The sequence below is a fragment of the Mastigoproctus giganteus genome, chromosome 4 (genome assembly GCF_048544385.1).
Source record: "Mastigoproctus giganteus isolate SK-2022 chromosome 4, ASM4854438v1, whole genome shotgun sequence".
NCBI classification, from domain to species: domain Eukaryota; kingdom Metazoa; phylum Arthropoda; class Arachnida; order Uropygi; family Thelyphonidae; genus Mastigoproctus; species Mastigoproctus giganteus.
The window spans coordinates 95,554,699-95,571,585 of NC_143578.1; the positions used below are offsets into that span (position 1 = coordinate 95,554,699).

Here is a 16,887-nt window from a genome sequence, read left to right on the forward strand (position 1 = left end):
CAGTATCAAAAGCCTTTCTAAGATCCAAATATATGATATCAAAGTTATTCCCCGCATCCAGTTCCTTTATAACCACATCATAGTATCCAATCAAACTGGTCAGGAAAGACTTTTCCTTAACAAAACCATGCTGTGTCCGAGCTATAACTGAAGTCTTGTCTAGATGATCCTGCAGTACTTCTTTAACCTGTCCCTCTATTAGTTTTCCTGGAACAGAAGTTAAACTAACAGGTCAATAATTACTTGTGTCGCCCTTTGATCCTCCTTTGTGAATTGGGGTCACATTTGCACATCTACAGTCCATGGGTACCTCCCCTGAGTCCAAAGAAGCTTTCATAATTATGGCAAAGGGTTTGCTTACTTCCTTTGCTGCCTTCTTTAATATAACCTGATAGATCCCATCCACCCCTAGTGCCCCTTAATCAAGGGCGGCAAGGGTGGATGGGACCTTAACCTTTTTTATGTTTATCTTCAACAATTTCTTCTCCACTTTCCTCTCAGTTATTACAAAATAATCTAGCTCACTGCCAGAGTTTACTTCACCTGTGGCATTCCCCTTCCTGAATAACTCCTCTTGTGTGAATGTAGATGCAAAATACTCGTTTAGTTTGTTAGCCACCTCAGCAGGATCCTTAACTGTTGAACCATCACTGTCCAGTGGACCAATCTGATTCATCCCTTTCCTTCTAGAGTTTACATAGGTAAAGAACTCTTTGTTGTTTTTCTTTGCATCCTTTGCCAAAGATTTCTCATAATCTGCCTTTGCCTGCCTAATCTCCTTTGTGACTTGGTTATAGACCAGCTTATATCTATCGTAGGCTTCCATGCCACCTATTAATTTATACGTATCCCATGCATTTTTATTCTCTGCTATGTCTCATTAGTTCATCTGACATCCATTTAGGCCTAAACCTTGAACAATATTTCTTAGTTATACCTAGTTAAGCCTAGTAGCTTCCAAGATAAATACTTTGAATGCTTCTCATTTTGAATTTGCTGTTGGTAACATCATCAGTTGGTCCCACCCTATAGAATTTAAATATTGTCTCAGACCACCGTAGTCACCTTTACAAAAGCAAAAACCTGCCACCTAGTGGTTCATCTGCAGATTCTTAATACATGAAGAATCACTACTGATAATCAGATCAAGAGTATTACTTCCTCTAGTTGCCTCCCGAACATGCTGATGTAGAAAACAATTATCCAATAAATCCACAAAAGCTTTGCTAGTGTGTGAGTGACCAACCCACAAATTCCAGTCAATATCTGGGAAATTAAAATCCTCCCATTATAAGACTCTCTGATTTACTGGCCCACTCTATTTCCCTGTACAGTTTCTTATTATACTCATCAGAGTAATTAGGCCTATAGCACACTCCTACTCTCAATTTTGATCTCCCAATGCTTATGTCGCACCAAACTGACTCGACACTGTACTGTCCAGTGATGTCGACTGGCTTCACTTCCTTGGATTTTATGTGTTTATTAACTAATAGCATAACCCCTCCTCCCTTCCTATCCCATCTATCCTTTCTGTACACATTGTACTCCCCAAATTCCAGTTCTGCATTCCTTATATCTGCGTGACACCACGTCTCTGATATCCCACAATATCTGCCTTTGATGTTTTGAGCAATACCTCAAATTCAACTACCAAACTCCTAGCATTGGTGTACATGCAAGTATACATGCACCTGTTCCTATTCTTAGCTACTCTAACATAACCCATGTGTTTACTTGTACTGCAATGACTCCCAGCAGTCTCTGAAATACCCTGCATCTTGTTTTCCAAGCTGCTGCTCATTCCAATAGAAGCAGTGAAAGAGTCACTTTTACCTCTGCCAGTGGCTACTGTTAATCTATTAGTCCTTGTATCCCCCCAAGCTAGCAGTTTTCTGACCCATCTAACAGTGCCTTGATAGCATCAGCAAATATTCTTGCACCCTTTCTATTTAAGTGTATCCCATCCCTGTAGAAGCAGTCTCTCCTGTTAACAAGTACACACCAGGTTTCCATAAGCCATTTTTTGCAACAGTATTAACAGTGGGAAATGATGTAAGAAACCAAACTTAGACAGTATCAGCCAAAATTTTCTTTAATTCTCCCTTAAAATTGTTTAAACACACTTCCAAGATAAAAGATTCGAGTCTGTCCCAATGAGCTGCTGGCTGAAAACAAATTTCTGCACATCTATCCCGCAACCATCCTTCCTCAATTTCAATACATATCCCCTCATGTGCAATGTCTGATCAAGAAGGATGCCATCAATATTTAGTTTACTAGATCCATTCATAAACATACACATATTAATCAGACCTCCTTATGGGTCTCTGGTTTCCAGATGATGTAATTGTACAATAGTATAATCACCTCCTTATTCCTGCTGGCAAAATTCCTGACTATCACCAGCAAAACCCTATGAGCTATTCTAGCAATATGTCTGCACTGCTTAGAGACTTAGTGTCTCACTGCCCAATTACCTCCAGCTTTTTTTTGTTCTATACAACTCTAAGCATGGTAATACATAGTTTATACATGATTCTGGAATTACTGCTACCAAAAATGCAGCACCTTGCATTTGTCAATGTTAAACTTCAATTGCTACTTCTCAGCCCTTCCTCCTAATTTTTCTAGATATTTTTGTAGTAGTATTCCCTGATTACTGTGATTAACCACACTACCAACCTTTATGTCTGCAAACAGACATTAAGCCTAATATGCCTTTATCAATATCACATTAATAACTCTTAATAAATAAAAAAAATAGGCTTTGCATTGGCTGAGGGACTCTACTAGTAATATTAGTCCAAGAGGAGTAGGGAGTACTGCCACTGATAACCACTCTTTGTCTTCTCCCTCAACCACATGTTAACCATAGCAATAACTTGCCCCTAATGTCCCAATTTGTACAGCAGTCTTTTATGTGGTATAGTATCATAAGTATCTAAAATCTAAATACACAATGACAAAATTATTTTCTGCATCCAGTTCTTTTGTTACTGCATCATAATGGCTACTCGGGTTTTTCAGACAAGATCTTTCCTTAACAAATTCATGCAGTGACTGCCATATAACTCCATTCCATCAAAATAATCCTGCAATACCTCTTTAACTATGGATTCAATTTTTTCCTTGGAAAAGAGAAATCAAACATACAGGTTTGCAATGATTCACTTCGCATTTTCATCCTCATTTATGAATAGGAGAGACATTTGACACCTCCAATCTATAGGAACCATGTCTGAATCCAAAGATACTTTCATAATTATGGCCAAAGATTGCTTCCCTCTTTTGCCTGTTCCTTTAATATAACTGGATAGATGCCATCAGTCCTAGTTGCCTTGTTTACTTTTATCTTCAACAATTTCTCTTCTAAGTTATTACAAATTCATTTAACTCCCAGTTATTACTTGCCCATAGCCAAGTGGTCAGGAGCAGGAGTGCCATAGCACACACTCCTTGAGTAGACCAGGGTTCAAGCCCCTGACTGCTAAATACAGTCGATCTGCTAATTTGCACTTGACCAGCATGGCAGATTATGGTCCATTTCCCTTAGCATGAATTGTTGAGGAGGCTTCCATCCTGCAGTGGGTTGATAATGGCTGCAGTTTACCTTTTTTTTTTTATTACTTGGTGTATCTTTTTATGGATGGAGATACTTCTGATATCTCCATTCATAAAAATTTCTTCACAGGTTAATGTTGATGCTAAATGTTCACAAAGTTTGTTACCAGCCTTAACAGGATCATCAATAGTTATGCTATTCATATATTTAACCCCAAGGGCTCACATCTGGTGAGTATGATCTGGGCAAAATCAGAGTCCTGAGCTGGATATCATCATTCTTCTCTCTCTTGGTGATTCCTTTCTACTTCTCTCTCTCTCTCACAGGGTAATTTGAGAAAAATTTTTGGCTGGTGCCTCAGGCTTCCTTGCATCATATGGCTAATAATAATATCAAGTGAATCAATGTGGTTCATCCCTTTCTTTGTAGTTTTAAATTAATCAAAGAATTCTTTGCTACTTTTCTTTGCATTATTAGCCAAAGACTTCTCATAACATATCTTAGCTTGCCTAACCCACTTAGTGACTTGCTTGTAGACTAGTTTGTAATTACTGTATGTTTCTGTGTTTGCCTGATAATTTATAATCATCCCATGCTTTTTATCCTTCTGCCACTGGTCTCATCAGTTCATTTAACATCCATTTAACCTTGAACAATATTTCTTAGTTGATATAAAAAGCTTATTAGCTTCTATGATTACATTATCTCTGAATGGACACCATTTAAAATTTGTTTTGTTTCTAACATAATGAGTTTTTCCCACTGAAAGGAATTTAAAAACTCTCTATCACTAAGATCACTATAGTTGCCTTAATGAAATCAAAATCTCTTCAGAGGTCCTGGGAACCGTTTACATGAATAATTCTGGACTGCTTTCACCAGATTTCAGAATATATTTATTTGTTATTAAAAATATATAAATAATATCTAAATAACTTTTATTGATGTATAATAAAATAGTACTGTAAAATATTTTTAAATATTTAAAAATATACTGAATTAAAAGTGTTAAAATATAAATTAATAATATCTAAAATATGATAAAGGCAATATGAGTTTTCAGCATCTCTATGTTGCCTTTATCATCTGTAACATTTGGGAGGCAGTGTGTATCAATACATGGGGGAAAAAAAAAAACAAAAAAAAAAAATGCAGAAGCGACAACATAGAATAAACATAAAGAAAAGAAGAAGAGAAGGAAAGTAAAGGAAAGAGTAATTCCTGACTGTCCTGTGGTTAGCCTAACCTCCACCAGTCACTCAAAAACTACTCAAAAGAAGGGGAAGAAGGTGATGGAAAGGAATACAGAAGAGAAGACTCTGGCGACAATCATCCAACTTACACAGAACTATAGATTCAAAGATGGAATGTATTTGCATACCATCATTTCTGTTCAAAGTGTGTCTATTGTAGTGTATGTGGGTGGATTCCAGCAACAGTTTTTGAAATTTCATACATTATCAATAATTTTAACATCACTTGGCTGGAGGTCATGTTCATTCTCCCATTTTAAGCTATCCTCCAGATGATGAATGGCTTCACCCACATAGCTTGTATTACATTCTCTACATGGTATACTGTAAATGCCACATTTCTTTGCATAACTGGTATAGGGGTTTTAAAAGAGGGATACACATTTTGTAGTTTTTATCAGGAACTTGCACAGTGTTAATATTGTAACTGCAAAAATCCTAGTAATACCTGAGATCTCCCCATGGGTAGAAGGGAATGTGAACCATACTCGAAGTGTGGTTCAATTCAAATAGGGTTATGTGATGGGGAAAAAGCAATTTCTAGCAATTTAACTTTTCTTCAGGAAAGTCACATCTCTGGAGGGCTGTGCTAATCGGCGTCTCCGTAGCCAGGTGGGAAGGAGCGGCAGTGCGTAGAGCACACTCTTCTTGATTAGACCGGGGTTCGAGCCCGTCACCACCAAATACGGAGGATGCGGAAAGGTTAGGGAATGACCACCGCATATCCCGGAGCAATATGGCCTTAGTTGCTAATGCTCCTAACTAAAAACCAAAACAACAAGTCCTGTGCTAATCCTTTTATATTCCTTCATGTCTTTCTGTTTGTAACTGACAGTATGATCATACCATGACCATAGAGTATAGGAATAGTACTGTTGTTGTTATCTGAGGGATCATGACATGATCTGTAATCAATATACAGGCAACTCTCAGTTTACGAACGAGTTCCGTTCCAAGACGTCGTTATATGTTCTGTTCGGTATGTGTATCTTGCATTCTTGAGCTTTTACGATACATATTGTATAAATTAGCAGCCGTTTTAAAGCATTAAAACCATGTGCACAGGTCGACCGTCACTAATCCAGCAGCAATGGGACCTGCGGGGTGCCAGATTAATGAGTTTGCTGGATCACCGGTGGTTATATTAGCACATACAGTTAATCCAACAGCTAACCACCACATCCTACCTTTAACGCATCGAATGCCAAGGTAGTTTAAGAAAAAAATTCCCCAGGGGCCAAAAAAATATTTAGCAAATAATTTGATTAGTAATTCTAAAATAAATATTGTAATGTCAGTGTTGTCGTTATTTCACTTAAAATATCAAAAAAAGTAATTTTTTGTGTCGCATATATGTGGCTGACGTATTTTACTTTATTTCTTGAGAAGCCATGTCAGAGGCATATGTGTGATGCTATTACAGCATACATATGAAGGTTGTTTGTGATTAGTTTATTGCACGTGCAGTGAGCGCTGCAATTACTTCAGATTTTAGATGTGTCCCTATTTCAATTATTTCATCGGTTGTTAATTCCTCCATGAGGTCCATTTTATTGCCCAGTTCAACAATTTCCTGATAATTATTGAAATAAATAATTTTTTTTTAAAAGTTTATTTATTTAAATCTTACAATTATATTCACTATACGTTTGGCATTTAATTTTATAAGGAACTCAATCTATTGCCGACTTTAAAAAATTTTGAATGATTGTGACTTCTGTTATAGTGAATGTTTATAAATCGAATGTTCGTAAACCGAGAGTTGCTGTATTGGCTCGTGCACATTAGCTTACAACATGCAAGCCCACTCTCTTTACCATTATATTAAGGAAGAGCAGGGTATGGTCATTCTCGATTTCTATAGTAAAGTTTAGAAAATTGAAACATCCATCGAAATAAGCTAAAAATGCTGTTTTGTTCCCCCAGGTTGTTGTTGTTGTTATTTGGTTTTTAGAAGCATTAGCAACTAAGGCCATATTGCTCCGGGATATGCGGTCATCATTCCCTGACCTTTCTGCATCCTCTGTATTTGGTGGTGACGGGCTCGAACCCCGGTCTAATCGAGAAGCGTGTGCTACGCACTGCTGCTCCTTCCCACATAACTACGGAGGCGCCATTCCACCAGGAGAGAATAGTGAATGTATCACCTATATTATGCAAAAGAGATAAGTAGAATAGGACCAGGGCATGTCTGCCAGAATCAAAAGTAGATGTTGCATAGGATATTATCATTTAAGGGCATGAAGGTGGTATTGCTGTATATTTTGGCATTAATGATATTAGGAGTAGGAGATCTGAGGACTTACTTAACAAGTACAGGGCAATGTTGGAAAAAAGTCGGAAGTTAGGATTAAAAATGAAAGTACTGTTATCTCCAATTCTGCCAATATATATTAGGAGGGAGTATATATTTGAGCCTTGTCAATCATTTCAGCCCTAAACAGACTGTGTGAGGCTCTCATGGAGTAGAATTTTTCTGTATAGTCCGTGCTTGTTAACAGGAGTAACTGTTTTCACAGGGATAGAATGAGATACACTTAAAGAGGTACAAGAATATTTGCTGATGCTATCGAGGCAGTGTTAAGTGGGCCCAAATACTGCTAGATTGGGTGGTATCCACAGACTAAAAGATTAACTAGAGCTGCAAGCAGAGGTGAAAGTGATTCCTGTACTGCTTCTATTGGAACCTGTAGCAGTCTGGAAAGAAAGGTGTCAGGGATTTCAAGCACTGTGTGGGTCATCATGGAATGAATAAATACATGGACTGTGTTAGGGTAACTAAGAGTAAGAACAGGTGCATGTATACTTGCATGTATGCTGATGCTAGGAGCATAGCAAATAAATATGACGAATTTGAAGTAGTGATTAAATCATCAAATTCAGACAGCATTAGTACAGGCATATGATGCAAGAAAACAAGCTTATGCAACATCAGCCAAAAAAAAAAAAAAAAAAAAAACATTTCACACATCCATTCCATCTCAACGTTGGTCCAGTTCCTCCTTGAATTTAAGCTATCAACTTCCACAATGACAGATGGAAGTTTGTTCCAGCAATCAACAACCTGCTGGCTAAAGGAAAATTTCCACACATCTATTCTACAACTGTCTTTCCTCAATTTGAATTTATGTCCCCTCAGGTGCGGAATCTGAGCAAGAGGAAGAATCCCATCAGCACTGAGCTTGCCCAAATCATTCAAGGCCTCATACACCTCAATCAGATTACCACGCAGGTGCCTCATCTCCAGACTCTGCAATTTATAGAACTTAAGCCTTTCTTGATAACAGCAACCCTTTGTTCCACTCACTAATCTCATTTCCCTTCTCTGTGCTCATTCTAGAAGCTCTACATCTGTCCTAAAATGAGGCCTCCAGATCTGTATGTAGTATGCAGGATGTGGCTTTACCACTGCTTTATACAAGGGGATAATCACCTTTTCCCTGCTAGCAAAATTCTTATAAATCATTCACAAGACCCCATGAGCTAATCTTGCAGCCTTTTTTTGCACTACTCAGAAAACTTCATATCTGACTGCACAAGTACTGCCGGGTATTTTTCATTCTCCACTTCCCTGAGTGTAGTACCACACAGTTGGTATGTTAATCTGGGGTTACTGCTACCCATATGCACCACTTTGCATTTGTCAATGTTTCACTTCAGTTGCCACCTCTCAGCACATCTGCTCAACCTTTCCAGATCCTGTTGCAGTAGTATACTGTCCTTACTGTCATTAACAACCCTACCAACCATTGTATCATCTGCAAACTTGGACATTAAGCCTGATATACCTTTATCAATATTATTGATAAATACAGAAAACAGCAATAGGCCCAACATGTAACTTACCCTTAATACCACACTGCTCCAATTTGTACAGTAGTCTTCCATGCAAAACAGTGTTGAAAGCTTTCCTAAAATCCAAGTATATGATATTATACCACATTATAGTATCCAATCAAATTTGTCAGACAAGACTTCCCCATAACAACCTGTGTCGGAACTATAATTGCAGTCTTGTCTAGATGATCCTGCAATGCTTCCTTAACCAGTGGCTCCATTATTTATCCTGGAACAGAAGTTAAAATAACCAGCCTGTAATTACTCGTGTCACCTTTCAATCCCCCTCTGTGAACTGGGGATACATTTGCGCATCTCCAGCCTGTGGGGATATCTCCTGAGTCCAAGGATCCCTCATAATCATGGCTAAGGGTCTACTTACTTTCTTTGCTGCCTCCTTTAACTTAACCGGATATATCCCATCCACCATAGGTGCTTTTTCTATGTTTCGCTTCAACAATGTCTCCTCCACTTTGCTCTCAATTATTTCAAAATCTTTTAGCTCTCCATTACAGTTTATAAATGTCTGTCATTCTCCTTCCTTAATAACTCCTCATGTTTGATTATTTTGTCAGCTACCCCAACATTATCATCAACAATCGAACCATTGATATCAAGTGGACAATTTGATTCATCCCCTTCCTTCTAGAGCTCACATAAGTAAAGAAGTCTTCACTGTTTTTCTTTGTATCCTTTAGCAAAGATTTCTTGTAATCTGCCTTTGTTTGCCTAATCTCCTTTGTGACTTGATTACAGACTATCTTATATCTACCATAGGCATCTGTGTCGCATGCATAAAAATAACAACTAGGGGCCATAATAATTGTAAATTACCTAATTTACAATACATTTTGAATAGTTGACTGAAAATGAAATTTTAACTTTATTACCATTATATCTTCAGCTGTATGGCTGCCATTCAGCATCACAATTACTGATGAATGATGGTCATAAACCATTCTCCAGAAGTCTATAACAGTATGAGAAAGGGGCAGCTGTGTAACTAGAAAAGCATCCTTGTGTTTATATCCCTAAAGAAGTTAAAAAAAATAAGTTGTGAAAATTGTATTGTTTAGCACATATATCATCCAAAAGAATATCTCTTGCACCACCTTACTTAGTAAAAAGCTTTAAATATTAAATGTGCATGCAAAAGGAATATTATGCAGGCATTACAACTGGGGATATTCCAAACCAATGCATTGAATTAGAAGAGCACTGTGGAATGCACTTACCAAAGGATGCAATGCCTGATACTGTATCCTCTCCTTTGCAGCTAACACTTTCAAAGGTTTTGAAATTCGCAAAACAAGATGCAACAGAATAAAAAATTATATAAAGGAATTAAATCCTATGGCCAGGCAGACAAATTCTGTCTTTATATACTTATTATTTTATTTATTTATTTTCTTTTTCTTTTTTTTTTTTGCATTAAATTATACACTAAATTAAATTAAATTATCAAAAAGAGGTAGTGCAGAATTGATAAATTGCTTGGCAAGCAATGTGTGTTTTCCTTAGTTCTTTCCAAAATATTCCTTCTAATTCAAGGCAGTATGGGGTGAAATATGTAAAGCAGTGAATGAACTCACAATGTACTGCTGATCCACACTTGGTTTCTTCCATCAGTATTGTGACAAATCGAAGTCATGACACAGAAATAAGGGCACAGTCCTTTTGCTACCAGACTGTCATCCCAAGGTTGGAAAAAGCAAGACAATGTTTCTTGTATTTTTTAACTCAGGGGTATTGCTAATTTATGAATTTATTCCACATGGTCAAAACAGAGAGTTGGTGATTATTTATGTAGTAGTAGTAGTGGAATGTGATGCAAGAAAGCAAGTGTATTTTTTTATTTTTTATTTTTTATTTTTTTATGAGAACCCCAAACACGAGAGGTATTAGAACCTATAGTACTTAGTACCGTGCTTGGGTTTGAGGTTGAGAAGACGAAAGAAGATATTTGTTGACATTGGACTTGAACTTCTGTAGATTGTAATTTTCAGGAAATATGTATGAAGGAAAGTTGTTCCAGAAAACGGCAGTTGAATGAATAAATGAGGAAGATGAAAAGTTGGTTCTGTGGGTTTGAAGCTGGACAGTAAATGGATGTTGGCTGGTGGCGGCACGTGTTCGGACTGGTTTGAAAGAGAGAGCGGGAATTATAGAAGCCAATTCAGAAGAACAGTGCCCATGGAAGTATCTGTAGAAGAGGCATGCAGCAGAAACAGTACGTCTATGAGAAAGCGAGTGGAGAGACTCTGTTAGAGATGAATCATTAATTAACCTAACTGCCCTCTTCTGAATGGAATCAAGAAGCCTGAGAGAAGTTTTGGGGGCACCACCCCAGATGTGGGAACAATATTCCATGGCAGGACGGTTTTGCGATTTATACAGAGTGAGCAGCTGTTTGGAACAAAAGTAACGCCAAGAGCGAAAGAGAAAACCAAGTTTTTTAGATGCAGAGGAAGCAATATTTGTAATGTGCTTGTGCCAAGAGAGATTAGAAGTCAGGGTAATCCACAAAAGAGATTATCATTTTGCCTAGAAATCGGAGTGTCACTAAAGATAAGCATAGGAGCACAAGAATCCTTTTTGCGAGATATAAGACAAGACTGAGTTTTAGAAGGATTGAAATCAACTAAGTTGTCTTTGCCCCACTGGAGAATTACCTGAAGATCGGCATTTAAGGAATTGGCAGCAGATTTTCGAGAACTTGAAGCTGATTGAGCAGGACAAGGTTTCTCAAAATGTAAAGTTGAATGCAATGTGCTATTATCGGCAAAACTATGGATACGATTTCCATTCAATGGAAGAAGGTCATTGATATATAAGAGGAAAAGAGTGGGGGAAATAACTGAACCTTGGGGGACACCGGCATTAGTGGAGAAGTTAGAAGACAGAGAGCCATCTACCATCACCCTCAGTGAGTGATCAGAGAGAAAACTGGATAACCAATTACTAAAAACAGTTGGCAAACCATAAGATGGAAGCTTCTTTAGAAGACCTTTATGCCAAACACGATCAAAAGTCTTTGAGATGTCAAGAGCAACTACTTGTGTTTCACCGAACCTTTCCATTGAATTAGTCCATAAATGGGTAACATAAGCCAGAATATCACCAGTGGATCGACACTGACGGAATCCATACTGGCGATCGTTGATCAGACAGAAGGTTTCTAGGTAGTTTAAGAGTTGCCGGTTAATTGATTTCTCCATTACTTTAGAAAGAGTAGAAGTAATTGCAATGGGACGATAACTGGATGGGAGGGATTTGTCACCCTTTTTAGGAACTGGCTGGATATGAGCAAATTTCCAAGCAGAGGGAAAAACACCTTTGGAATAAGAAAGTGAAAAAAGGCGGCAAAGAATAGGAGTAAGTTCAGGAGCACAGGTTTTGAGAACAAGTGGAGAAATACCATCAGGACCTGGAGCTTTCTTAGCATCAAGATTCATCAAAATCCTTCTGATGTCCTTTTGATGGAAGACCACAGAAGGCATTGAATGGAGCGTGTTAGGAATGGTGGGAGGTGTTTTACCAAGATCATTAATACATGAGCTAGAAGAAAAATGGGAGGCTAGCAGGTCAGCTTTATCCTTGGCTGAAGTGACAACAGAACCATCTGGTTTGGATAGAGGTGGGAGCAGAGATGGGCAAAAGTTGCGGCCAATAGCTTTGGCAAGAGACCAGAATGCTCGGCTACCATTAGGGCAAGAAGCAAGTTTTCTACTCTTAGTCTGTTCAAACTCTAGTTTGGACTGATTAATAACTGCTTTACAATTGTTGCGAGCTTTGGTGTAGGCAGAAAATGAAACTGAAGAATTAGAAACAAGCCAATTACGATATGCAACATTCTTCTCTTGGACAGCCTTAGCACATTTGTTGGAAAACCAAGGTTTAGATAAAGGACGAGATTTTAAAGTGGAGTGTGGGATAAAGGATTCCATTCCTGCAAGAATAATTTCACTGACACGATCTGAGCAAACGTTGACATCAGAAGTTTTGAAACAGTAATCAGACCAAGGAAAAGAAGAAAAGAAGTCTCGCAGTTCATCCCATTTTGCATTCTTGTAATGCCAAACAATATGAGGTTGGGAATAGCCATGAGATAAAGGTTCCATTGGAGACGAGACAATCACCAAGTTGTGATCTGAAGTGCCTAAAGGACCTCTCACTTCGACCTTGTACTTAGAAGGGTTGTTTGTGAGAAAAAGATCAAGCGTATTGGCTGTATGATTAGGATTGTCCGGTATTCTTGTAGGTAAATGAACAATCTGTGCTAGGTCATTGGTAATTGCAAAAGCCTCAGCATCTCGACCTGCTGGGTCGGTGTAACTAGAAAACGGAAGCCAGCTGGAGTTGTGAATGTTAAAATCACCAAGGAAAATTACCTCACTGTTAGGAAAGTTGGACTGGAGAAAGTCAAGTTGCAAAGAGAGGAAGTCAAAGAGCTCCAAGTGATTAGTGGAGTTGGGAGAACAGTAGAGACAACAGATGAATCTGACTCTACCTCATTGTGTCAGAGATTTTAAGCCAGAGAAGATCGAAAAGAGGAGATTCCAAATTGCCAAGTCTCTGACAGGGAATATCAGAACGGACATATGCACAAGTACAACCTTTGAGGCGAAAGGAATCATACAGCAAATAATTTGGACATCTGAGATGAGCAGTAGTTGAATCAACTGATAACTGAGATTCAGTCAGAAAGAGTACATGGGGTTTGGAAGACTGCAAGTGGAAATGGACATCGTTGAGATTGGAATTGAGACCACGTATATTTGTGAAATGAATTAGGAATTCCTTGGGAGGTTTAGATCTTTTCACAGATAAGCTTGCTCTATTATTTTGACAATTCATGGTGTATTCAATAGTAAGAAAAAGTGGGTGGGACATGCTGTATGAAGTAACGAAATTTTTGGATATGGCGTACATGTGGTAAGAATATACCCAGATCCTTGACATGACGTGGCCTTGACAATGCTTCCCGCATACACACTACTCGGACTCCCTCCAGTCACTATCTGGCAGAGTAGAGGTAGCAAGATTATACACTAGCTGATCCGGAAGCCTCCTCCTAGAGAGTTACCAATAGGTTTGGTCCGGTGTACTATCTAGCGGCCGGCCTGCGAACACCGTTTTAGGGCTGTACCCTCGAAATGTAAGGAATATTGGATCTCGCCACGACATTCATCATAACCTCAAAAATCATCAATCATACTGCATGATGGAAGAGATAGGGAAGGGTTGGCCGGAACTTAGCTCTAGAGACTAAACATGGGTTCCACCACTTCATGCCTCCAATAAGCAAAGTGGTGGTATTTCACCGGTTGATGAGAGTCATCTACCACCTAGTAATCTACCACCTAGTGTATGAGCTTATGCAGCATCAGCCAAAAAAAAAAAAAATCACACCATTCCCTCCAAATGCCTGTCTAGTTCCTCCTTAAATTTATTTAACCTGTCAACTTCCACAATGACAGATGGAAGTTTGTTCCAGCAATTAACCACCCGCTGGCTAAAGGCAAATTTCCGCACATCTATTCTACATCTGTGGAATAGATGTGCGGAATCCTTAGGTTCGTAATCTGAACAAGTGGAAGGATCCCATCAGAATTCAGCGTGCTCAACCGATTCAAGGCCTTATACACCTCAATCAATCGTGAAGGTGCCTAGTCTCCAGCCACTGCAATTTGAAGAATTTAAACCTCTCTTGGTAAGAGGATCCCTTCATTCCCCTCTCCAATCTTGTTGCCTTTCTCTGTACACGCTTGAGCGTGTACAGAGAAGGGCAACAAGATTGGTGATCTACATCCTTCCTAAAATGAGGCCTCCAGACCTGTACGCAGTACTCAAGGCGTGGCCTGACCATTGCCTTATACAGAGGGACAATCACCTCCTTTTCCCTGCTAGCAAAATTCCTATATATCATTGACAAAACCCCATGACCTGCCCTGGCAGCCTGTCTGCATTGCTCAGAAAACTCCATATCTGACTGCACAATTACTCCCAGGTCTTTTTCATTTTCTACCACCTTAAGTGTAGTACCACATAGTTGGTACGTTTCTCTGGGGGTACTTCTACCCATATGCGGTACTTTGCATTTGTCAAGGTTAAACTTCAGTTGCCACTTCTTAGCCCATCTTCCCAAATTATCTAGATCCTGTTGCAGTAGCAGACTGCCATTACTGTCATTAACAACCCTGCCAACCTTTGTATCATCTGCGAACTTCGACACTAAGCCTGATATACCTTCATCAATATCATTGATAAATATACAAAACAACAGAGGACCCAACACTGAACCCTGTGGGACTCCACTAATAACATTAGTCCATGAAAAGCAGCACCCATTAATTACCACCCTCTGTCTTCTCCCACTCAACCATCCTTTTAATACCCTTACCCTTAATACCATTCTGCTCCAATTTGTACAATAGTCTTCCATGCGCAACAGTGTCAAAAGCTTTCCTGAAATCCAAATACAGGCATACCTCGGTTAACGTTACCTCTGATAACGAAGCTTCGATATAACGAAGTCGGCAATTTCAAGCCCCATTTAACATAAAAAAATATTCCAGTTTAATCACATGAAATCTAAACAAACTGAAGAAATTACGGAAACCTTTGGGGCTTCTCGTGGTTGGTTTGAGAAATTTAAAAAACGGGCCAGGATTCATAGTGTAAAATTAACAGGAGAAGCTGCAAATAAGTTTCCAGAAAAACTAAAGGAAATAATTGAACGTGAAAATTTTCCAAATTTGGTGTTCAATGTTGACGAAAGCGGTTTGTTCTGGAAACGGCTACCAACAAAAAGCTTCATTTCTATTGAAGAAAAATCAGTTGCTGGGTTCAAAGCAGCCAAAGAACGTTTAACGTTACCCTTTGGATCAAATGCCTCTGGCGATTATAAATTAAAATTGTTATTAGTTTACCATTCAGAAAATCCGAGGGCGTTAAAAGGTAACATAAAAATGAATTTACCTGTAATATGGAAAGCAAATAGAAAAGCGTGGGTTACCAAGGAGTTATTTACTGATTGGTTTGTTAACCACTTTTGTCCTGAAGTAAAACGGTATTGTCAAAAAAAACAACTTTGAAGAAAAAGCTCTTTTGTTGTTAGACAATGCTCTGGGACATCCTACTGATCTTAACACGTTGGACACATGCATTCCTGTCAAAGTTGTGTTTCTTCTAGCAAACACAACTTCCCTGATTCAACCATTGGATCAGGGAGTAATAGCATCATTTAAAGCTTATTATCTGCGTCGAACATTAAGCAGTTTAACTGAACTAGAGGATAAAGAGGAAATGACAGTTAAAACTTTTTGGAAAAACTACACCATTAAAATCGCAATTGAAAACATTGATAGTTCTTGGAAAGAAGTCACTAAGAAATGCTTAAATGGAGTTTGGCGCAAAATATGACCAGAAGTTGTACTAGAAGAAGAAAATAACATCCAAGAAATTAGAAATGAAGTTATCCAGATGGCTCAATCAATAGGTTTCGAAAATGTCGATGAAGAGGATGTTAGGAATTTATTGAATGCAGAAGATGATGGTCTTTCAGTGGAAGATTTAGAAAACCTTGTTAGCAACAAAGACAAAGATAATGAAGACGAAGTTAAAGAAGTTCCTGCCGAAAAAGTGTTAACAACCAAAGATTTAAAAATGTGCTTAAATGAATTTTTTTAGTGAAAAAAATGATCCTGATTTAGGAAGAAGTGTTATTGTTAAGCGATCAGTGTTAAATGCAATAACTCCGTATAGGCAATTGTTAAATGAAAGAGGAAAAAAGCATAAACAATCAACTTTAGACTCATATTTTAAAATGTGATTTCACTTTGTATGTAAGTTGACCGTTTATTTAATAAAACTTTTCTTTGTTCGAAAAAAAAAGCTTTTCATTTTCTTTACGTAGGAACGTATCCCTATTCTGGCCATAGTATTTTTACCTCTGAAAACGAAGTTTCGCTTAACGAAGTAATTTCGTGGAACGCATCCTATTCGTTATTCGAGGTATGCCTGTATATGATATCAAAATTATTTTTTGCATCCAGTTCCTTTGTAACCACATCATAATATCTTATAAAATTTGTCAGACAAGACTTTCCCCTTAACAAACCCATGCTGTGGCTGAATTATTGCTGCAGTCTTGTCTAGATGATCCTGCAATGCATCTTTAACCAGTGACTCCATTATTTTACCCGGAACAGAAGTTAAACTAACTGGTCT

General features: G+C 38.3%; 1 protein-coding gene across 4 annotated transcripts in view; it reads right to left on the minus strand.

Annotated features, from left to right (window-relative positions):
- The window catches only part of LOC150086925 (receptor-type tyrosine-protein phosphatase S-like), a 1,004,071-nt gene that overhangs the window by 61,325 nt on the left and 925,859 nt on the right, over nt 1-16,887 (minus strand). For all 4 annotated transcript variants that reach the window (XM_090372826.1, XM_090372825.1, XM_090372828.1 and 1 more), the window contains one exon: nt 9,546-9,686. In XM_090372826.1, coding sequence (XP_090228952.1) covers nt 9,546-9,686 — 141 coding nt within the window. The remainder of the gene's footprint in view (nt 1-9,545; nt 9,687-16,887) is intronic.